General features: G+C 53.7%; 1 protein-coding gene across 1 annotated transcript in view; it reads left to right on the forward strand.

Annotated features, from left to right (window-relative positions):
* Positions 1-23,616, forward strand: part of SHANK3 (SH3 and multiple ankyrin repeat domains 3) — a 589,500-nt gene that overhangs the window by 527,587 nt on the left and 38,297 nt on the right. The window contains exons 20-22 of the mRNA XM_090041443.1: positions 5,867-5,994; positions 6,729-6,834; positions 21,289-23,614. Coding sequence (XP_089897569.1) covers positions 5,867-5,994; positions 6,729-6,834; positions 21,289-23,614 — 2,560 coding nt within the window. The remainder of the gene's footprint in view (positions 1-5,866; positions 5,995-6,728; positions 6,835-21,288; positions 23,615-23,616) is intronic.

A 23,616-nucleotide genomic window follows, 5' to 3' on the forward strand; every position in this document is an offset into this window, starting at 1 on the left:
GGCCACGTGTGTGGGAGGCTGGAGGGATGCATCTTCCCCTGTAGGCTGAAGTTTCTGCAGCGCCTGGCCACGTGCCGAGCACTGGGCTGCAACTCGCGGTGACCCGCACAGGCAGCAGCAGGAGGGAAATCTCAGAACGGTTCGTCCCCTTCCTTCCTGCACGCCGGCCCCTGGGGGAAGGGGCTGCATATGTCTCCAGGCAGCCCAGCATCTGCCCGTGCTCACCCGTCCAGGCAGCTCACTCCCCGCACACGCATTTCCAGCAGCCCAGTGCCTCTCTTCCTGCACTTCCAGGCGGGCTCAACCGACTTCCAGGAGTCCTGGCATCACCACAGAGCCCCTCCTCTACACGCACACTCGCGCACACGCACACACACCTGGTTCAGGTGCTTTGGGACCTCTGCCTGGCTCCATCTGTCCCAGCATCCTCACAGAGACTCCTGAGCTCGTTCAGGTCCTAGGTGGAGCCCCCACCGCTCCCCGGCACCCCAGCTCCCTGCACAGCCCCCTGCTCCTCTTGACAGCCACGCAGGCCCCCACGCACACACGTCCGCATGCGTCAGCATTCCCACAGCCTGAGCATCACCACGCGTTTCCTGTGCTTAGAAACAATCACGCGCTCCACCGCAGAGTCTGCCCCCTGCGCCAGACGGGATGTGGGGCAGTGGTGGGTCCCAGCAGGGTGCAGGGTGTCAGCCATCCTGCTGTCTGATGGAGGGAATGCCGGCCCAGGTCCAGGTCTGGATGCACCCTGTCAGCTCTGGCTCTAGCTCCTACTGCAGTGCACGGGCTGTTCTGGGCTGGCATCAATCACGCTGCAGCGCTGGAGGGAGCTTGAGCTGAAGGGGGGAGTTGCGTGCAGTGCCTGTTGGCCCTGGCTGTGGCTCCTAGCCCTGGCCCTGGCCCCTGCTCCCTCTGCTTGCTCTTGTATTGTTTGGTGCTAAAATGTGGTGATGTGACTGGACTTGTCCCAGACCTGTGGGTTCAAGTCCACACGCTCCCCAGAGCCTGAGTAACAGCTTAGGTGTGTGTGTGCAAGGTCTGGAACAGAGTGCTGAGACCGTGGGGCACTTTGGGGGTGTGCTCTGAATGGAGAGACAGCTTTCAACCACAGGATCCTCCAAACCCAGCTCCTCCAGCCTGACCAGTCCAGGCGCTGGGCTGGGCTGGGCACTGCGTGCCTGGGGTAGGGAGATTTACTTTGGCTAGTGTCTCCTGTCCCGACTGCCCTTCTGCATGCCCCGCTTCTTGCTGTTCTGCACCCGCTGGCTCCAGCCGCCAGCCTCGCTTATCGGCCTGCTAAGTAATGGGATTCTGGTCACCCAGATGTTGGCCTACCTGCATAAAGAGCAGCATGTTGCTACAGCCTAGGGCACCGTCCACAGCTGTGTGCAGCTGTCTGGGGGAAGCGCGGGCCCTGGTTGGCGATGATCATGTTCCCTGCCCTGAGACGGGTGCAGCCACTGGCCCAACAATTGTGCACAGACTGCCAGATAAGCAAAGCAGGGGGCTTGCGGGCAACCGTGTACCCTCACCGCGATGCCGCCACCCGTCGCATGCTGTGGGCCTGTGCGCTGCCTGGTGGGCAGTGGGCAAGCTCAGAGCAAGGTGGGGATCATCTGGAGAAAGGCAGGGAAGAGCTTTGTGCAGGAGAAGGGGTTTAGGGGTAGCGCCCTCCTTCGGGGCTCACTGAGAAGGGCTCCAGCAGCTGTCCCTGCCCCAGGGCCCTGGAGAGCAGCGAGCAGCCAAGCTGAGTGACAGGCTGCAGCTCCCATCCTCCAGGGAGGAGGGTTCAGTGCCCATCCCCGTGGTGCAGCACTTGGGTCTCCAGACCTCTCTGGGCACCCTGGAGGGGTTGGAGGAAGGGCTTTCCCAGCCAGTCCCTGCCCAGGGTTTCCAAGAGGCAGGGGAGGGAGCTCTCAGCAGCCAGCGCTCTCCTCCCTCTCCCAGGAGGTGCCAGGAGAGGCTTATAGGGGTACGTTGCTGTGGCCAAAAGGAAGTGGTGACCAATCTCAACACTGTCCCCTGGATGGGGAGAGGGAGGGTTTGTCACTAGAGGCTAACCCAGGTCTCCCTGGAAAGACTGGCTGCTGTTCCCTGCCTGGCCTTCTGATCAACCTGCACTGCTGTGTGCAGGGCCAGAGGAGCTGTCTCATGCCCCCGGCTGCAGGTGCATCGCAGCCCAGTCCTTGGGAAGGGCAGACTTGGGAAGCCTCAGCAGAGGTGTGTCCCTGTCCCATCCTGTGCTGGCCAGGTGCATCTGAGAGTTTGTGGAGAGCCCCATGTGCTGGACAGCTGGCTTCTCTTGCAAGCATTCTGCGGTCGAACCATCTTCTTTGTGCACCTTGGCCTCCTCCATATCCCAGGGTTTCAGGCATCCCGCTCTCAGGTCCCACTTTCAGGTCCTTGTGCCATTGCAGCCTCCCTGCAAGCAGTGCTGTCTCAGATCTGGCCATCACTGCTGAGCCCGAGCCCCAGTGGAAGGGCAGGATGGGAAGGGCAGGAAAGGCAGGGCTTCCAGCCCTCCCACAGGGGTGGTGAGATGTCAGGGAGTAGGCAGGGGAGCCTGCACGGGCATCTCGGGTGAAAACAAAGTGCCAGGCTGGGACCCAGCATGACAAAAGCTGGATGCACAGGCCAGGAGGTATCCCCCACTGAATCACCAGAGCCTGACTTGTGTGAGCAGGACCGTGCGCACAGACAGGGAGGGGAGCCAATGCAGGGAGGGCAGCTGGTGAGGAGAGCTGAGGGTGGGCGCAGCGACTGTGCATGCCACTCACGTCTTGTGTTTTGTTTCTTGATTCCAAGCCTCGATGCGGAGGAGAAAAGGGGGTGAGTGAAATCGCACATCCAGGGGCTCCTCCCATCCCCACCAAAGCAAGCACACCCTCCCTTAGCCTCGCCCCAGGGAAACCCGGGGCCACTGCCCCCCATCCCCAGGGCTTAGTTCACCCCCAGCTCCCTGAATGAGGGCTACTTTTCCCATCTAAGACTTGACCACAGAGCAGCATCCCTGCATCCCCTGCCGGGCTTGCAAAGTTCCCAAATGCCAGTGATGTGATGACCAGTGGCAAACACTCCTAGACCCCCAAGCCTGACCCTTCCCTGCCTGGCTTCCACCTGGAAGCAAACACCAGCACTGTCCTGTGTGGGAGGCCCAGGGCCATACTGCAGTCGGTGCAGGGGCGGTTGCAGCATGGGAGACATACCTGAGCTAGCCCTGAACTAGCACCATTGGGCACTGGTGCCAGTGAAGTGGTGGCAGCATGGGGCTCCACTGTCGAGTGTGTCCCAGTCCCACTGAAGCTTGTGCTGCCATGGATTCATTGCTGCCACGGCCCTGGCTGCCAGTTGGTGCTAGCTCAGACGCACCTGCATGTGCTACAGCCTCACCTCCCTGGGCACTGTGGCACAGAGAGACGGGACTGGAAGGGAGAACTGTCCCTGTCTAAGAGGCAGGATAGTCTCTGTAGATGCCAGAGTGAAGAGCCCCAGGGCCAATGCCTGTCAGTCCCCAGCAGGGCAGAAGGAAAGAAATCATCCTGCCTCCAAGAGGCCTGCCCCTGGCAGCTCTGGGTGTCCAGCCAGGAGCCTAGATAGAGCAGGGAGCCCTGATCCTGCCTGAGGAGGTTGTGCCTTAGTGCACTGTGGAGCCAACTCCTGCTGGAAGGTCTCGGCACCTGACTCAGGCTGGAGTGGACCCTCCACTTTCCTGGTGCTGTGGTCTGGTTCAAGTCCTTCCTGGGGCAAAGCTGCTTCTGCTGCAGTGCAGGGAAGCATGAGGAGCATCTCCTGACTTGAGGAACCAACCGGCCTGTCTCCCTGCTCGGCAAGAGGGGGCCAGGCCACCAGCAGGCAAGGAATTCAGGCTAGCTTGCAAGCTGTGGTAGCAGCGGAGGTGTGTGGGAAGGTGGTCTTGCCCTCCTGGGCAGAGCAGAGTCCTCCTGGCAGAGGCAGCAGCAGGAGCACAGGACAGAGCAGCGTGGAAACGTGGCCTTTGTCTGGCATTCAGTTTTCTCACGGGACAGTCTCAGCAGGAAGGTGTGGAGACCCCATCCTTGGGACATCCAGGAACCCTGTGTACGGCAGACCGTGTCTCTGGCCTTCTCCCCCTACAGTTGCCTGGGGGGGCCTGGCTGCAGCGCCACAGGGCCATTCCCTGCACAGAGCGCCCTTTATGACAGCTGGTGATTGAGGTCAAGTCCATTGCTGGGCACTCGGAAAGAGAAAGCTCCGGGGCCAAGCTGGGCATGCGGGGGGACGAGAGACTCGCGGCTGCCTCTGAGATCACTGAGGACGGAGAACGCTACAAGAGCTGAGCTGGTCCCAGCACAAAGCGCCTTCCCATGAGGCGTGCAGCCAGTCATCGGTTTTTTCCATCTCCATGGCCTGACTGCTCTTGGCATCACCCAGTTTTTGGGCAAGTGGTGGCTAGACTTTCCACTCTCCGCCATGTGGGTTAACCAGCCCTAGGGACGGTGCCTGCTGAGGAAGTCCCCAGGCTCAGATTAGGCTCTGCACCCTGCTTGGCTTGTGTTGAATGTTGCCCAGCTGCTCCAGGAGCCAAGCCCAGGTCCTTGTCCTGTCTCTGTCCCCCTGAGGAATCCCCCCAGCCGCATCCCAGCCTGCAGCACTTGAGACGAGGCTGGATCTCGGCTGTGCTGGGTGCTTACCCCCTGGACTGCCCTGTCCGCAGCCTGGGCCTGCAGTTCTGGGTGGAGCTGTCAGCTGGGAGGGAACTGTCCTCGCGCTCCAGGCCTGGCAATGCCCCGACTGCTGCCAGACGACACAGGCGCTGCGTGCCCCCAGCACTTCCCTGCCCCGCAGTCCCTGGCCCCGTGACTGGCCTACATGGCAGTCAGGCAGCAGAGCTGTGGAGCCTGCCTCAGGAGAGCAGGAGCAGGTGGGTGGCTGCCATCGCAGCGTCCTGGCAGCAGCCTGCATGTCCCTGGCTGCAGAGGCCCCGCGCCGTGCACTGGGAACTCGGGTCTCTGCCCAGAACTCAGGTGCAGTCTCCTCTGGTGGAAGGGCAGTCAGTTTATTTGCCTGTCACAGACCCTCCTGGCTTCAGTTTTGACCAGGTGTCTAATTTTGCCCTGTTACAACTCCAGAACACTTGGCCTGGACCACACCTGGGCCACTCTGCTCCCCTCAGTGGGAGGGTTGCCTGTGACCAGCAGCAACCTGTGTTTTGGAGTCTGGCCTGCCGTGCTCAAGCCTGAGAGATGCCTTCATTGCTTCTGCATACCTGGGGCTCCCTGGCTTTGCTGAATGCTGTACTTGGATTACCTGGGTTATGGGCTTTAGGACATCAGAGACCTACAGGCCTGCCTGAAATCAGCAGCAGGGAGGGAAGGAGCCCAGGACACTTTAGATCCCACCCAGACTGCTGGAGCTTCTCGGTGCTACAGCCCAAAGAACTGCCTAGGCAGGACTCTTCACCAGTAGCTTAAAGAAAGAAATTTCATCAAAGCCTTTCTTCAAAAAGCAGATCCCAGCTGCAGTTGTAAATGAGGAGAGACTTTGAAGGGTCCCCAAGTTTGAAAGCAACCCAGACCCAGTCCCTGCCATGTGGGGGGTGGCAGTGCTGTGGGGCAGGGCAGCAGCAGTGGGCCCTCCTGACCACAGTACCCTTGGGCTCCTGCTTGGTGACAGCAGGGTGGGCTGCACTGGGCTGCTGGAGGAACCCATGCTTGCAGGGGTGGGCCTGCAGCTTTCCCAAGCTGCAGGTGCTAACACACCTGTTCTCCTTTCACCATGAATGGAAGTGCCCACTCTCCCCACCATGCCACGGACACTGTCCTGCCTCGGTGCCATGGTGGAAGGGCCCTTGCTCACCAGTGCAGTTTTATTCCTGCATTTTCAGAGAAACTGGATGAAATCTTGGCAGCAGCTGAGCCCTCTCTGAGACCCGACATTGTGGAAGCAGATTCCAGGGCGGCCACTGTGAAGCAACGACCGACAAGCCGGCGCATCACGCCAGCAGAGATCAGTGTGAGCCATGAGGGCTTCTCGTGGTGGGAGGGACAAGGACTTCTACTTACCCAACTCCGACAAGGGCCCAGAGTGCTAGGGCAAGCTCCCAGCTGTGGGGCTGCAAGCAGCTGGGAGGCACAGGCCATGGAGGAAGGTGGGGAGGGAGGCTGGGAAGCCATGCAGAAGCAGAGCAAGTGGGAAAACAGGTCAATGTAAAGACATGGAAACCCAGTGGGCAATGCTGGCTGTGACCCACAGAGGGAGGCAAGGCTGGGACAGTGGCAGGGAGGATGGCGACAGGGGTCCCGCACAATCTAGCTGTCATAGTCCAAGATGCCCAAAGCAGCAGAATCCCTGGAAAGGTGCTGAGGGCAAGGGAAGAGGTCCTCTGAGGCTCTGTGATTGCCGGTGGCTGGACAGCATGCTCCTTTGCAGGCCTCAGGGACCTGGGGCTGCTGCCAGCCAAGTCAATGACCTCAGAGCAGCCAGGAGGAAGGGGGTGCCACCCTCCTGGCCCATCTTTTTGGTTTCCTTTGCCTACATGATAGTGCCCAGAGGGCTCTAACTGCACGGTGGTGCTGGGCCATGCCCCTGCTCCGCAGTGCTCAGTGTGACCAGTGATCAGGCTTGGCCTCAGAGCCCTGCTCCTCCGCCCCGCGGGCTAGAACCAGGGGCTCCCCAGTGTGACGCTTCCACTCTGGGTGCCCTCAGGCCCGGGAGTGACGTTTCCTCTATGTCTGTTTGTGTTGCAGTCACTATTCGAACGCCAGGGGATGGCAGCGCATTCAGGGGTCCACACTGGGGCGGAGAAACCCCACGTCTCGCTACGCAAAGGAATTCCACGGACCAAGTCCGTAGGTAAGGCAGACGGGAGGATGGTCTGGGCTGACGAAGGGAGAGGGGGAGCTCCAGGAGGCAGCTGCTGTGACGCCTCAGAGCTCCAGGCGTGTTCTGCCCTTCTAAGCTGCCTGCTACTGAGGCTGGATAAATATTAATGACCAAGAGCTCGCAGTCCTGCTGAGGGTGGAAATGTTTCCCCCTTCCCTGTGCCAGCAAACCAAGGCAACAATTCATTCCTGTGCATTTGTATTACTGCCAAGACTGGAGCCCCGTGAGCTGATCTGATGACCGCCTCCTCAGCTGACACAGGCAGGACTGATCCAGGGACAATGCAGGACCTGTACAGCTTGAGCTAAAGAGCCAAAGCCATACTTCTGTGCCAGTGGTGTAAGGGGAGGTGTGACTGGGGCAGCCTGTGGCACTGCACAGCTGCCCTGGGTGCAGAGCTGTGCTGCTGCACCTGTGTCCTGGGCCATGACAGGTCCTATCCTCTGTGGGCTGTGCAGACTGGTAGGGGACACTTGCCACCAATTCCATGTGAGTGCACAGCCCCTGCTCCTGTGAGCAGGACCCAGGTCAAGGCAAAGGAATATGGTGCAAAAGCAAAGTGATGTTGAGTGGGGGCCGTGGGTAAGAACACGCTGTGGGTACAGTTACTTCATGCTAGCTCTCTGCTTTGTCTCTGGAATTGTCTCTGCCATTGGAGAAGCCTCTGTCTGAGCAGCTTCTTGGGCTGTGCAGGGTTGGAAAGGGGGAAAGGAAGGGGCTGTTGTGAGTAAAAAGAGAAACTGTGGAGCAAGGCAGGAAAAAGAGGGAGTATCTGTGAGTTTGGTTTTCTTTCTTGTGCGTAGCCTGGCCCCTGCCATGTGACTGAGGGACCAGGTGTTAGTAATCCTGGTCTGTGCTGTATGGCTGGTATACAAGGGTTTGTATCTCCCACAGTCCTGGGCTGGGAGGACCTGGAGCGTCATCTAGTTCAGCCCCTGCTCAGATGCAGGATGCACTGTTTCTGAGCAACCTTTCCTTGGACCCACCAGAGGAAGAGATTCCCCCACTTCCCAAACCCACATGTCCCATTATCCCACAGTCTAAGGAACAGGAAGCTTGTTCCTGAGATTTAATCTGTTTTTTCTGAAATTTAAACCCATTGCTTCATCTCCTGCCCTCTGTGGCAGTGAAAAACAGTTGTCTTCCCTCTTCTCTTTGGCTTTAGGGGAAAGGATAAGGACCAATTATCTTAAATTACAGCAAGGGAAATTGAAATTGGATATTAGGAAGAACTTTTTCATCATGATGGTGGCTGAGCATTGGAACATGCTACCCAGAGAGCCTGAGGAATCACTGTCCTTGAAAGTCTTTAAAAGCAGGTCGGACAGACCTAGTCTGGGCTGGTCTAGTCAGGGACAATCGTGCCTTAAAAAGACATTGAGCTACATGTGACCTTGTGAGGTCCCTTTCAGCCCAACTTTTCTACGAGTCTATAAAGGTGTTTCGGAAACCAGCAGTAAAATGGCTGCCCATGCTGCAAGCCTGTGACAAAGTGAGAAGCTGCCCAGCATCAGGGAACACCAACAGCACCATCACACGTACCATCGTTTACAACTACCAAGAGAAGTGGTGCAGGCCAGGGAATGACCGATGCGCGCACAGTGGTTTTATTGGGAACTTGCTGTTAGTTTCTGAAACCCCCTTGTATTATTTGTGGTGGACTGTAACCCCCAGATCCTTCTCAGCAGTGCGACAGCCTAGCCAGTTATCCCTCTTCTGTAGCTGTGAATGTGTTTGGGGTTTTTCTCCCTTATGTACAGCACTTTGTCTTTCATCAGGTTCTCTGTTGCTCAGGTCTCAAGTTTATCGGATCCTTTTAAATTCTAAGTCTAGCCTCCCAAGGGCTTACAAGCTCTTTGTGTCATGTGCAGCTCTCTATTCCCATATCCACACAGTGAATAAGATCTTCAGACCTAGGTCAGACCTCTGTGTAACTTCACTTGAAACCTCCTACTGTTCTCACACTGATGTTTTATTGGCTTCTTTGGTCAAGGCTGCACATCGAGCTGATGTTTTTAGTGAATTAACTTTTTAGAGAAGTCCAAAAGGCACTGAGGTCTACAGTACACCTTACAGGGGGCAAGGATGACAACTGAAGAGTGCTAGTTAGTCACTAAAGCATCAGGAGTACCATGGTCCCTGCCAGTGGGTCACACAGGAAAGGCAAGTTTTCTTCACAAGGAACCAGGTGCAAGTGAGTCCACTGGCCATTATGCTAAAGACTTGTGTCATGTGAACTTGAGCAATTAAACTAAAGGACTGTGATCTGGTCTGCATTAAAAAGTTATAGTGGCTTTTCTTGGTCAGTCAGGAATGTGAAAAGAATCACCCCGCCACTAAAACAGCAGTAGCAGCAAAGAAGCATCTGCTGCAGTAGCTTGTCCCATTGAGTACATTGGTTTAAATTAGACCATCAGAAGAACTTCTTTACCAGTATAAGCTGCATCTCCAGAAAGCCATACAGCTTTTGCTACATTAGCAAACCCATTGGAGACTGAGAAAATTTGATAAGGTCAAAGCAAAGTTATTGCAAGAAATGGTTATATCTATTAGGAGATATATCTATAGAGCTAGCAAAAGCTGCTTACCAAATAAAGCTAACAAACAGAGGAAGGACTAAAAGCATGTCTAGTCAAGCATGCACACCAAGGCACTGGTATGGACTACACATGGACTACAAGGGTGATCTCATGTCAGAGATCAGCTTTGCACCAGAAATGCTGGAAGACATCACACCCCGTGCAAGGAGGCCCAGTAGGCAGGGTGTGGAGTACCATAGCAAGAGTACCAGCACTGGGGACCCTTGCATGGGCAGCACCAAGTCAAATGGAAGTAATGTTCCATAATAGCGTGTGGGGGTGCCCAGCGCACAACCTACACTGAGCATCAAAATGCCGGGCTGTGGTTTGGCGCATGGTTTTGTCAAAGGAGCCATTTCACTGAGCAGAGCTCACCTCAGACGGCAGAGTGATGCAGCAGCACAGTAACACATAAATACTGATAACATCACAGCTGGCCCCACAAGTGAAGGAGGTAGGTCCCAGGGATTGGAGTGAACCCAAGCAAGAGTTCTGCTTTGGAACAAGGCCTGAGGCCACATCCAGGCCTAAAATACAAAGAGTATTTTCAGCTTTGGAGGCCAGACAGGGGGCTTGGAGCTCAAAACGTAAGAAGTGCCATACTGGATCAGACCACAGGTCCATGTAGACCAGTATCCCCTGTCTCACAGGGGCAGAGCATATGCAGGACCTAACTGGACTGTTCTAGCTCCTGCCCCGTTTCTCTTACTGCTTCCAGGATCAGAGACCCAGGAAGTCATAACTTGGAGGTTTCATCCCTAATGATCATGTGTGATACCTGCCAATGTATCTGCCCTGCATGAATGTGTCCAGTGCCCTTTGAGCCTGGTTACACTGGTAGCCTCTTTAACATCTTGCAGCAATGAATTCTAAAAGTTAATTGCATGATGCATTGAAAGAAATCCCTTTTATTTACTTTAAACCTGCATTCTGGTAATTTCATTGTATGTCCCTTAGCTCTAGTTCAGGGTGACTATAAATAGCAAATCCCTATTAACTTGTTCCATGCCACTCGTGCTTTTGTAGACCTCTGCTACACCCCCACTCAGTTGTCTTTTCTCTGAACTGAAAAGTTCTAGCCTATTTAGCCTGTCCTCATGCAGAAGCCTCTCTGTGCCCCTGTTCATCCTTGTTACATTTCTCTGCACCTTTCCTCATTCTACTATATGTTTTGGAGGTCGGAGCTGGGTGATAGGGGGAGAGGGATCAGAACTTCATGTCAAGGTGTGGGCATGTTACCAAGTTATAAAGAGGCATAATAACATTGCTCTGATTCAGCAAAGAGCTGAAATCTGCCTACAGCTCTTCTTTTGGGAGCTAGATCCTTACGTGTTATTCCTTCTGGTTTGTCTCCTTATCTGAAGTCATTAATGCACCAAGCCTACAGCTTCTGAATATCTAAAGTGGGTGAAAGTAACCGTCCTGTTTTGTGGGGTAACGAGGGAGGAGCATGTGGGAGAGTAGGGGAGAGGGGATGGCTGCCACTGGCAGCTGCACTAGCTCACCAGTGCTGCAGCAGCAACAAGCTGTCTGTTCGCGCTGCCTTGTGCCCTGGACACCTGGGCAGAAAGCATCAGTAGCCTGCAGAAAGGCCATCTGTGTTTTGCCCTGTGCAAAAGAAAAGTAACTTTAAATTGAAAAAAGCAAATACCAGACAGGCCTGGCCCCGCATACAGCTGAGCACAGCCCAAGGTGACAGGAGCAGTCATGCACACAGACAGAAGGAGAACCTGAGGCTGCTGGAGATCCCTGGCACACAGCATAGCTGAGCACCTTCCTCCCCACAGCTGCAGCCAAGTGCTGCATGCAGGACACTGCCTGAGGGCAGTGCAGACCTAACACAAGGATGATGGCAGTGGTGGGGCTTGGGGAATTAAAGCAGGTTGTCACAACAGTGCACTGCTGAGCCATTTGGATCTTGAGCCAAGAGCCTCAGAAATTTGCTGGTACAAACTCAGAGGCCTGGAGGACTGTCCTGCGAGATGGCCACCAAGTGGCCTGTGCGGCCACACCACTGACCAGCACATGCTCATTTGTCAGATATGGTGGCTCTTGGTTCTGGTGGGAATGCCCTGTGCAGCAATAGTTCACAGTAGCATGAGGCCATAAGCAGCTGGAAATGACATTGTGGTATTGCAAGACCTGCTGTACAAAGCCCCATCTAGGCCAAAGGAGGACACAGGCTCCTTTTCCAGAGCCAATGCAAGGTGCTGCAGGCAGTGGTGTGCCTTGCAGAAGAAGCCCGCAAGCAGCAGTGACAGGCTCCAGATGTTTCTCATTGACCAAGCAGGGAAAGGAAGTGGTCACAGGCAAAAAGCCTGTGAGAATGACAGGCTGTTCCTGCCGAGGGGAGTAGTGTGCCATGACTTGGCTGTGTTAGTAGGATCCAGAGATAGGTCTGTCATAGACACCAGCTCCCAACCATGTCTGAAACTCGTGGCCATCCTGCCTTCTGACGAGACACAACAGACTCTCAGAAGCATCTTCTTTGCCATCCTCTTCCCCAGCTGAGCTTCCCAGTTCACATCATGGGGATGTCAACTTCATACTTGAGTCACCTCTCCATGCTTGTTCTCATTGCTAACAGCCTCTTTCAGGTAAAATCGGCTTTCCTTTGGGCTGATGCCTGCTCTTCATCCTCCCCCACCAGCTTTTCTGTTATTTGCCTGTGATTGATGTCCCTGTTGACCAGCCCTGTGGTTACCAGAATCATCCCACTTGCCCTTTTTGGTATTGGCACAACATCAGTGCTTTTCTAGTCTTCTGGAGTTTCCTTGGGACTCCAAGATTTATTAAACATTACAGCCAGCAAGCCAAAAATATCCTTGGCCAACTCTTTTAGGACTCTTGGGTGAAAATTATTTAGTCCTGTTAATCTTAAAATGTTTATCCTCAGTAGCCATTGTCTGACACCCTCCTGAGTTACTAATGAACTGGAGAACAGACAAGGTGCTGTACATATTCATTATCCTCATTTGATGCAAGTATGTAACCCCTTTCCTTTCCAAAAATAGAAGAGAAGTATTTCTTGGCCCCCTTTCACTTTTCTGTACTCTTGTTAACAAACTGCTTATCTCTGCTTAGTGATGGGCAGATTCAGTTGCCAAGACTTCCTCTGTTGGTAATAGGCTTAAAATCGCTGGCTTATTGTCCTTAGCCTTGGCACCCATAGCTTCTTCCCTGAGGTCTTTTGCTTCCCTGATCAGATTTCTATACTTGTTTCCAATTTGTAGTGATTTCTATCTGTTTCCCTCTGTATCCACTCTGTGTATTTTGCTTATTATTTCTACTCAGTGCCCCCATTTTGCACCTCTTTCCTGGCCGTGTCAGTACAAGGCTCCTGTGAGAGCATCAGGGGATGCTACAAGATAACTGGCTTCTGTTTCTGCTCTACCAAACATAGTCTGGGCTCTACTCAGTATGGCAAGGCCTAAGGTAAAAATCCAGATTGGTCGTGGAGGCACCTGAGCAAGTCTGAAGTGGACCATAGGCACCTCAGCTCAGTGTGGCCCTTCTCTAGCAGCTGCACAACTCAGAAGCCTCACTCCACTGTCTGTTTTGCATTGCTGAGGCACCTGCTGCCTCACCTTGGGCTGCCACATGCCCAGAAGCAAACAGCAAAGCTTCATTGCAGCTCATTGGTACCAGGGAGGCACCAAAGCTCTGTCTGAGACCTGGGGGCCCAGCATCCCTAGAGAACACCTAACTCACATGGGCAGCACTAAGTTCAGGGCACTGTGCAGCGCCCAACACCAGGGGTGATGGTGTTCACCCTCTGCCTCAATCCTAGTGGTTAGAGCACTCTGCCAGGAGGGAGGGAGACCTGGGTGCTAGGTGCCTAACTTGGAATAGCCCTTTGAAGGTGATGGCTCTCTCCATTCACTTCAGCCACAGCTGTGGGAAACAACTTCCTGGGACAGGTACCAGACTTGTGGGTATTGCAAGTGCCTACATGGAGGCACTGAAGTGATTGCTCTGGATCTGGCCCTAAGTGACTTCGTCCAACCCAAGTCACATGCTTAGCTTGGATCTCATACCTAAAACAGATGGGCAGAGCCGGTTACTCAGAGCTTTCTGTTACAACCTAAGGCACTGTGGTGGGGTGCGACACAGCATTCTTCTCTGGTGTTGTGCACTAGCTGAGGTCAGTGTCAGAAGTGTCGCGCAACTGCCTAGTCCTGTGTTCCAGATAGCTGATCATGGAGGTGAGCCACCCTCTCTTTGGCTTGTACACATGGACATGCCTGGTTGACCTCAGCCTGAGTTGTTTTGGCGCAGCATGCTGCAGTTGGCACAGCTGGTTTGGGTCTGTCTGACCTTGCGTTGGCTCTGGCTGACCAGGAAGGTGGCTTCTTGCACAGCCTCAGGGTAGGACTGTGGGAATCCCTTGCAGCTTGGCCTCTGCTTGTCTGCTAGCATTTTTTGCCACAAGTGTCCACGTCTTCTACTGCAGCACATCTCTCGCAGGCTCCAGGGAACACACTAACCTAGAGAGGTGGGAATGGAAGGAAGGGGGCTGCTTTGGCATGTTCACTCTCCTGTCCTGCTAGGGCCTCCACACTTCGCACTCACAGTTGTCCATCCTTCTGCATTCTTATGGCATATGCATCATTACAGTATCCCAGGATATCTCCTTTAAAATGTTAAATATTAGCTGTAGTGACTCCTTGTTTTTGCACCACCTTCTTACTGGAAAGGAGTCAGAGTCTGTTTTTGGCTACCTATGCTCTGACTATGGCATAGGTTTTGTTCTTGCAGTTGTCATGTCTGTATCCTACATGGCTCATAAGATCATAGGAAAGTCAGGCTAGAAGGGACGTCACAAGGTCATCTAGTCCAGCTCCCTGTTCAAGGTAGGATCATCCCTGGCTAAACCATCCCAGTCAAAGATCTGTCCAACCTACTCTTGAAAACTTTCAAGGAAGTATATTCCAAAACTTGTCTAGACAGCTTGTTCCAATGCTTGGCCACCAACATGGTCAGGAAGATCTCCAGCCTAAATTTCCCCTGCTTGAGGCCATTGTTTCTAGTCCTGTCCCCAACAACCACAGAGAAAAGTTCATCTCCATCCTCTCTATAATTGCTCTTCAGGTATTTGAAGCCTGTTATCAAATCCCCCCTCAAGTTTCTCTTCTCCAGACTAAATAACCCAAGCTCTCCCAGCTTTTCCTCATCAGTCTTGTTTCCCAGGCCTCTAAAAATTTCTGTTGCTCTGCAATGGACTCTTTCCAATCTGTGCACATCCTTCTTGGAGTGCAGGGCCTAAAACTGGACAGAGGGCTCCAGGGGAGGCCTCACCAGTGCTGTCTAGAGCAAAAGAATCACTTCTCTCAATTTGCAAGTGACACTCCTGTTCATGCCACCCAGGATGCTGTTGGCCTTTTTTGCAATAAGAACAGGCTGTAGGCTTATATTTAACTTATGGTCTACTGCAATTCCCAGCTCCTTCCCTGCAGTACTTCAGCCTGATCCAGTCTATATTTGTGCATGCACTTATTCCATCCCAAATGCAGAACTTCACACTTCCCCTTGCTAAATTTAATCTGGTTGATTGCAGACTCTTTTTCCAGTCTAATTTGCTAAGTGTGTTCTCAGTCCCATTGTCCAAATCATTAATGAAGATATTAAACAATACCGGACCAAAACAGAACCCTGGGAAACCCCATTTGACACCTCCTCCCACCTAGATGCTGAGCCATTGATGATTACGCATTGAGCATGATGATCCAACTAGTTACGTATTGACTTTATAGTAGTTTCGTCTAGTCTGCGTTTCCTTTGCTGGTTAATGAGAATGCCATGGGAGAGTGTGTCAAAAGCCTTGCTGAAGTCAAGATATATCACATCCACTGCTCTCCTTCCATCCACAGAGCCTTTCACTCTGTTATAGAAGGAAATCAGGTTGATCAGTTATGACTTGCTCTTGGTGAGTCTGTGCTGGCTGTTCCTAATCACCATGTTCTCCTCTGAGTGCTTCAACAGATTCCTTGAGGACCTTCTCCATGATCTTGCCAGGTATTGAGGTCAGGCATTGATTGTCCTTGTTCCCTTTCTTAAAGATGTACACTGCATTTGCCCTTTTCCATATCATTTCTATATCCAAAATGGAAATAATTTCTATATCCAAAATGGAGAACCAGTCAAGCCAGCAGTCACAGGCGCAGCTATATTAATGCTGAAGTCTAGGGGTGCAGCCACTGTGCTGGTGGGTGTATCTGTTACAAATGCCAGTATTAATTTTGTCTCCGCTCTGACAGAGGAGGTAGAGGTGTTTACAGGACCAGTGTTCCCATGGCATCTTTTCTGCATTTGATTCCACAATAGAACAGATTTAAAAGCATTATTGAGAAAATGTACTGGAAATGTTTACATGATACAGTATGATTATAAAAATGCAGGACCCTCTGCACAGTCGCTAACTGATGAATTGAAGACATGGTAGTGCATTCTTAGGTAGTGCAGGTGACATGCAGGCTGCATTTGCCCAGTGTAAAATGTCAGTAAGATGTGCAGTTTTTATAGGAGCCAGTAGTATAAGGGGGTGTCCCTTTCAGTCTATCCCCCCACTCTCGTTTCTAGGATTGGCTATCAGCATACGACAGTGACTGGTTATGACCTCTTTATTCATGTCCCGGGATCACCTGATGGTATCTGATAATTCGGGTTTCTTATGAGATTAGAGTTGCTCCGGGGTATCCTGCTGGCACTCAGGATGTCTTCTTGTTTGTCCCATCCACTGAGTGCACGTACAGTCAGCACCTGCACTAGCACATAGCCCGTCTCCTTCAAGGTATCAGCCAGGGGGCTATACTTTGTCATCTTCCACCACCGAGCTTCGGTGGAAAGGCACTGGGGAAAGTCCCCACAGACAGAGAAAGCCGGTTCTGTTCTCTAGCTGTGAGGTGCCTGGGGCCGACCAGGAACACTTGAACACCTCCTTGTCAGCCTCCGTGGTACAACCGCAAAGTGTCCAGCAGATGCATCAGGGTGTGAAAGGAGAGGCCTTACTTGTAGCAGCAGGGTCATGCAATGCAGCCATGGACACAAGCAGATGCTTCTCTTGTGGGTTTGTTTGAATAATACAGTATAGATGAGCAGGCCTCTCAAGTGCATTTTAACAACCTTGCAGCGGTAAGCCATTAATAGTCCCTGTCCCCCTACTTTGGCAGGTTTGGGGGCTCTTGTGCTTTTTGGGGAATGGGTCTTGTAGTGATGCAACAGGGTTGTTGTGTAGTGCGAGGAATAGGTCAGACAACCTTTGTATGGGATAGTTTGGATAGGAGTGACCCTGCCCCAAGCAGGGGGTTGCACTACATATGACCTCCAGAGCTCCCTTCCAGCTCAACTGCTCTAGGAGTCTATGAATGACTGAAGATAAAACCACTCGGCATCTCCTTTGTGTGGACATCGGCTGTGTAAACCAGATTGAGGGGAAGGCAGTGGCACAGGCAGTCAGTTCAGGGAGGGCAGGGAGCAAGGCCTGAAGCCCCAGGACAACCTCAGGTTGGGGAGGACCGGGTTAGAGAGCTTCTGGAGGGGCTGGATGTGTTCAAGTCAGCGGGTCCAGATGCTTTCCACCCCAGGGTGTTGAGGGAGCTAGCTGGGGTTATTGCAGGACCCTTGGCACAGCTTTATGAGCGCTCGTGGTGCTCGGGCCAGGTGCCAGATGACTGGAAGATAGCTAAAGTGGTCCCCATCTTCAAAAAAGGGAAGAGAGAGGACCCGGGCAACTATAGGCCCGTCAGTCTTACCTCTATCCTTGGGAAACTCTTTGAGAAGATCCTCAAGGAGCATATCTGTGATGGGCCGGCTTCAGGGATGATGCTCAAAGGCAACCAGCATGGTTTCATTAGGGGCAGGTCATGTCAGACCAACCTGATTGCCTTTTATGATCAGGTCACAAAGGCAATGGATGCAGGTGTCGCCGTGGACGTAGTCTTTCTGGACTTCAACAAGGCCTTTGACATCATCTCCCACCCCATCCTCATTAAAAAACTAGGCAACTGTGGCATTGATGCCTACACAGTCAGATGGATTGCAGATTGGCTCAAGGGTCGTACTCAGAGGGTGGTGGTGGACAGGTCATATTCAACCTGGGGGGAAGTGGGCAGCGGAGTCCCCCAGGGCTCGGTCCTGGGACCTGCGCTGTTCAATTTCTTCATCAGCGATTTGGACGATGGGGTAAAATACAACCTGTTTAAATTCGCTGATGATACCAAAATTTGGGGTGAGGTGAGCACGCTAGTAGGGAGAGAAAGATTGCAGCAAGATCTGGATAGGTTACAGGAGTGGGCTGACATAAACAGGATGCGTTTCAATACTGACAAGTGCAGGGTGCTGCACGTGGGCAGTAGTAACCAGCAGCACATTTATAAGATGGGAAACTCCCTTCTTGAGAGCACGGAGGCGGAAAGGGATCTTGGAGTCATTATCGACTCCAAGATGAACATGGGCCGACAATGCGAGGTCACGGTTGGCAGGGCTAACCGGACCTTGTCATGCATCCACAGGTGCATCTCAAGTAGAGCCAGGGAGGTGATCCTCCCCTTCTACACAACACTGGTCAGGTCACAGCTGGAGTACTGCATCCAGTTCTGTGCACCCCGTTTCAGGAGGGATGTGGACAACATGGAGAAGGTCCAAAGGAGGCCACCCGCATGATCCAGGGACAACAGGGCAGACCCTGCATTGAAAGACTGCAGGACCTGAACCTGTTCAGCCTTCACAAGAGAAGGCTGAGGGGGGACCTGGTGACTGTCTATAAACTCACTAGGGGGGACCAGAAGGGTTTAGGGGAGACACTGTTTCCCCTAGCGACCCCCTGCATAACAAGGAACAATGGACACAAATTATTAGAGAGCAGATTTAGACATCTGCAATAACTACTTCACAGTTAGGGCAGCTAGGAGCTGGAACCAACTTCCAAGGGAAGTGGTGCTGGCTCCTACCCTGGGGATCTTTAAGAAGAGGCTTGATGACTACCTGGCTGGACTCACTGGAGTCCAGTCTTTTCTCCTGCCCAGGCGAGGGGTCAGACTTGAAGATCTACAAGGTCCCTTCCGACCCGACTTCTATGATTCTATGATGCTTTGATCAGGGCAGAGCTGGGAGGGCAGAAGAGCTGCGTAGCCAGCTCTGCAGCTGGAATGCAGTTTGGCAGGCCAAGGAAGGGCTGTCGCAGGCACACGCCGTGGAGCTGGGCTGCGGGGTGAACACAACCTGTCGGTCCCATGCTTCTGCAAGAAAGGCAGTGCTTTGGTGTCTAATGCTCCTGTCTGGTGGAGATGGTGGTGTGTTAGTGCCATTAGTAGGACCCCATTTAGAATATTGTGTCCAGCTCTTGGCTGCCAGGATTCAGGAGAGAACAATGGAAACTGGAACAAGGGTGAGCAGCTTGTTAGGGGGATGGAGACCAGTGTTACAGGCTAGTTTGCTGTAGCAGAAGGGAGGTGCAAGGGGGCGAGGCACTGCAGGAGGTGCGGGTACCCTGTCCACCCTGCTCTAGGCAGGCTGCTGCTGCTGCTGCTGTCTCGTGGGGTCATGCAGGAGGTATCCAGCGGACCCGTGCTGCAGGGCCCAGAAGTAATGTTTGATGTGGCTTCTGGTGGGTTTCTTCATCTTCCTCTGAAGCGCTGGATGTTGGTGAGGCTGGGGGCTGGATGGCTGCGGCTCCTGTCAGTTTCAAGGAACCTCACAGAAAGGTAGCTGAGGGTCTTGCAGAAGCACCCAGGGTCCAGCAGTCCCCAGCTCCGAGGTCCTGCCAGGTCTTGTTGTATTTCATCTTCCTCTGAAGTGTGGGTCAGGTCTGCAGCCTGGGATCCTTAGTGGCAGGGCTTCAGCAGTGCCCTTGTCTGCCCCACTCTTCACCTGTAGCTTGTGGTGAGTGTTGTGTGGCTGTAGCATGTGACAGGGTTTGAAGCGCCCTGTCCTTTGTTCCTGGTCTCTTTGCTCTATGCTGGCCTGTCTGCACCTGCAGTGTGGATGCAGCCAGCTGCAACACAGACAGACCAGAAAGGAGGACTGTTGGCTCCTAGTGCTTTGCCCATCCACGATGCCACTCATCTAAAAACATGATAGTAGTGGCTTGAAATGCAGCGATGGTCTAGGGAAAGTCAGCTAGAAGCAGCATCCAGTTAGTGCTCTTAGGCCAAAACATGATCCTGATCTCCTGACTCTGTGTGTGTAAGAGCTGTGGTAGGTTCACTGTGGAGCTTCGGAAAGATGTCTGCCCCGGGCAGTGCACAGCTGCCTTGAGAACAGCATGCGGGTTGTCTGAGTTTATTAAAAATGGGCAAAAGTGATAGAGTGGCTGCCAAGGAGACAGCCATCTAGCAGTGGCACACACTCACCCTTGGTATACCCTTGAGACATTTGCACACCTGAGGGAAACTTCACTGAGCCTGAAACGATCTGAAGAAGGCATGTGGCCATTAGCAATGGCGAGGCAGGGCCAGGCTCCTGGGGCTGCCTGAAGGCAGTTGAAGTGGGTGCAACTTCTGCCTTCCTTCATCCCCATCAGCACTTGTTTGTTTCATTTTCCCGTAGTCTTCCTCTCTAGGCCAGGCTCTGGTATCGCCCGGAAGCAATGCCAGAGCCTGCACAGGCTTCCAGTGCATAGCTGTGAGGTGAAGCACTCTCCATGGGAGTCAGGCCGGAAAAGCATGTCTCAGCGCAGGTCGAATTCTCTGCTGAGCCGTGAGCAGATGTACATGTGAATCAGGGGAGCAGCTGCTCTGGGCCGTGCAGCCGACATGTGCTATAAATGCTGCGCACCACCCTGGAACAACACAAATGCAGCAAACCCGCTGCAGCTGTCCTGCTGTTTCACTCAGGGTTCAGGCAGGGGACTCAGCCCCCAGACACCATGCCAGGCACATGCACGCAGAGCAGTTAGCGCCTCCCAAGAACAGTGCCCCCTCCCCTGTGGAAAGTGCTGCACACAGAAGCTTGTCTGTGCCCTTGCCCGTAACGGGGGAGTTACCCTTGCCCAGTGGTTGTCGGGGCATGTGCCCATCTCTGAGCTTGTGCTGCCAAATACTGCTGTGATTCTGGAAGTTTGCATGTCGCCAGGACCACCCTGCAACCTCCCCGGCCCAGCAACCTGAGAGAGAAGGCAGAGTTAGACATCCTTTTTCCCTTTTTCCTGTTCCTTCATTATATTGCCCCTTTCCCTTCTCCTGCCTTCCCCCTCCCTGTTGCCTGCCCTCCAGCAGTACACATACCCTAGCTAGAAAAACACTGCATGACAGTAGCTAGAGAAAGACTTCCTTCCCTGGCTCCACTCCTGTTTACCAGCAGATAACTTATAGCTCCTCACACGAAGTCACTGCACTGGAGCAGCTACCTGGAGGGAGGGAGGATGTGCACATGGAAGCAGGCTGCCCTTGACTTCCCCTGACACCACCCCCTAGCTAAACGGAGTGAAGCTCCCCCCCCACCCTCACTATTGGACGTGGCCCAGGCCAAGGGAGCATGAGTCTAATTATCTCGCTCCCAGGTTTGGCCCTGAGATCATTTAGCTCAGGCAGAGGCAACCTGAGGGATTTAAAATGACAAGGGGCATTGGGAAATCCAGTCGCTGCCTCCTTTATATCCTACTCCATCCACCATAGGAGAGCAAGGGGACAAGCTGTGGCCTTAGTGGGTATCGTGAAGAACAGACAAAGAGCAAGGCCTGGGAAGCCACCTCAGAAACAGGCAGCAAGCGGCAGCATCCCTCCTTCGGGGGCCAGAGAGTGGGTGTGCCGTGCATGGGGAAAGCCCGACTCTTCCAAAGCATCATCTCTCCCCCTTTCCCCCCATCCCCTCTGGAGATGCTGACCTTGCTCTTCCTCTGGTTTTATAGGTGAAGATGAGAAACTTGCTGCTTCGTTAATGGATGGGAAGTTTCCGCGGAGCACTTCGATGCAAGACACAGTTAGGGAAGGGCATGGCATCCCACCCCCGCCTCAGACAGCTCCTCCCCCGCCTCCTTCTCCATATTACTTTGACACGGGCCCTCCCCCATCCTTCTCCCCACCGCCGCCCCCCGGAAGAGCTTATGACACCATCAGATCAAGCTTTAAGCCAAGCCTGGAGGCCAAGCTTCATGGGCTCCCACAGGTGATCAGTGCAGCTGAAATGTACGACCAGGCAAGGACGTCTGTGCCCTATCCTGAGCGGCAAAAGAGAGCCCGATCCATGATAATCCTACAAGACTCCTCTCATCTTCCTGTTGAACCGACAGAAATCCCCCGGCCTGGCCCCTCCGCCACCCCCCCAGAGAAGCTGAAAAGGAAAGGGAGAGTGATCGACAACCCTTACGCCAACATGGGCCAGTTCAACGTCAGCCTGTTTGCTCCCACCAAGCCCCAGAGGAAGAAAAGTCCACTGGTCAAGCAGCTCCAAGTAGAGGATGCGCAGGAGAGAGCAGCTTTGTCCATTGCGGGAGGCTTCACGAGGGAGCCCTCTCCCACGCGCAGGAGCCATCGCCTGAGTGGCATTGAATATCAGCACCACCCTGGCATCGCTCAGGTCGAGCCCACAAGCATCCCCTTCGCCACTGCCATTGCCGGAGTCATGAAGGACAGAGACCGTCGTCTGGATGAGAAGCGGAAATCCACTGTCTTCCTCTCGGTTGGGGCCATTGAGGGAAGCCCCCCCAGCATCGACATGCCATCCCTGCAGCAGTCCAGGTCTATTGATGAGCGGCTGTTAGGAAGCCGAGATGTGCTACTGCCTTCACCTGTCTCAGCTTTAAAGCCATTAATTAGCAGCTCATCCTCAACATTCATCCATCCCCTGACAGGAAAGCCCCTGGATCCAAACTCACCACTGGCACTTGCGCTGGCCGCAAGGGAGCGGGCCCTGTCCACTCAAGTCCCATCCAGATCGCCCACCCCAATCCACAGCCCAGATTCAGAAAGAGCAGCACCCCTGTTTGTGGACATCCAAACCAAAGAACCAGAAAGGGGGGAGTTAGAGGGCTTAGTGTCTCCTGCTTTCTCACCTGGAGGCAAAGGGGCAGTTGGAGCAGATTCTGGAGCTTTGGCCCCTGCAAAGAGCCAGTGGGGGACCCCAACGACAGTGAGGAAGGAGATGGAGATAAGAGCAGAAACACCTGGGAAAGAGGAAAAAAAACCAGAAGACAAGAAGTCCATGATCATTAGCATAGTGGACACATCACAGCAAAAGACAGCAGGCCTCATCATGGTCCACGCAACAAGTAATGGCCAAGAGGAGATAGGACTTGAGGTGACAGAGGAGAAGCCAGCTGTTCCTGAAGAATGCACGGAGCCAGCAGAGCTGCCCAAAGTGGAGACCCAGCCCAGCCCTGTGGGAAAGCCTCCGGTAAGTCCAGCCTCTGACAAAACATTGGGACAAGGGAGTTCTGAGGAGGAAGTGGAGCCCTACACAGTTACCCTCCCACCGGCCCAGCTGTCCTCCAGTGATGAAGAGACCAGGGAGGAGCTGGCCAAGATTGGGCTGGTGCCTCCACCAGATGAGTTTGCGAATGGGGTACTCGTCACCACACCTGGCACACCAATCAGCCAACTGGCAAAGCCTAGCACGCCATCCATACCAGCGGCAGCAGTAGCACCTTCTACCACTGGTGGAACACCCTCAGGGAAGCCCTCTGATGCCCCCGGAGCCCCAGAGTCTGCTGCAGACTCAGGAGTGGAAGAGGTGGACACCAGAAGTTCAAGTGACCATCACCTGGAGACGACAAGTACCATCTCTACCGTCTCCAGCATGTCTACGTTGTCCTCAGAGAGTGGGGAGCCTACTGATACATACACTTCCTTTGCGGATGGACAAACTTTTATACTCGAGAAGCCACCAGTGCCTCCAAAGCCAAAACTCAAGTCCCAGCTCAGCAAGGGGCCAGTTACTTTCAGGGACCCACTTTTGAAGCAGTCTTCGGACAGCGAGCTCATCTCCCAGCAACATGCGGCCACGCTGGCTTCAGCCAGTGTTGGTCGGCCACGCTACCTCTTTCAGAGAAGGTCCAAGCTATGGGGGGACCCCATGGAGAGCAGGCCAGTCCACGGGGCTGATGATGACAAGCCAACTGTGATCAGTGAGCTAAGTTCCCGGCTACAACAGCTGAATAAGGATACGCGATCACTGGGGGAGGAACCTACCGGGTCCACTTTAGATCCCGGGAAGAAGTCACCTGTGGTCGCAGCACGGT

Source organism: Crocodylus siamensis, chromosome 4 (genome assembly GCF_052110815.1).
Source record: "Crocodylus siamensis isolate JL-2025a chromosome 4, ASM5211081v1, whole genome shotgun sequence".
NCBI lineage: Eukaryota > Metazoa > Chordata > Crocodylia > Crocodylidae > Crocodylus > Crocodylus siamensis.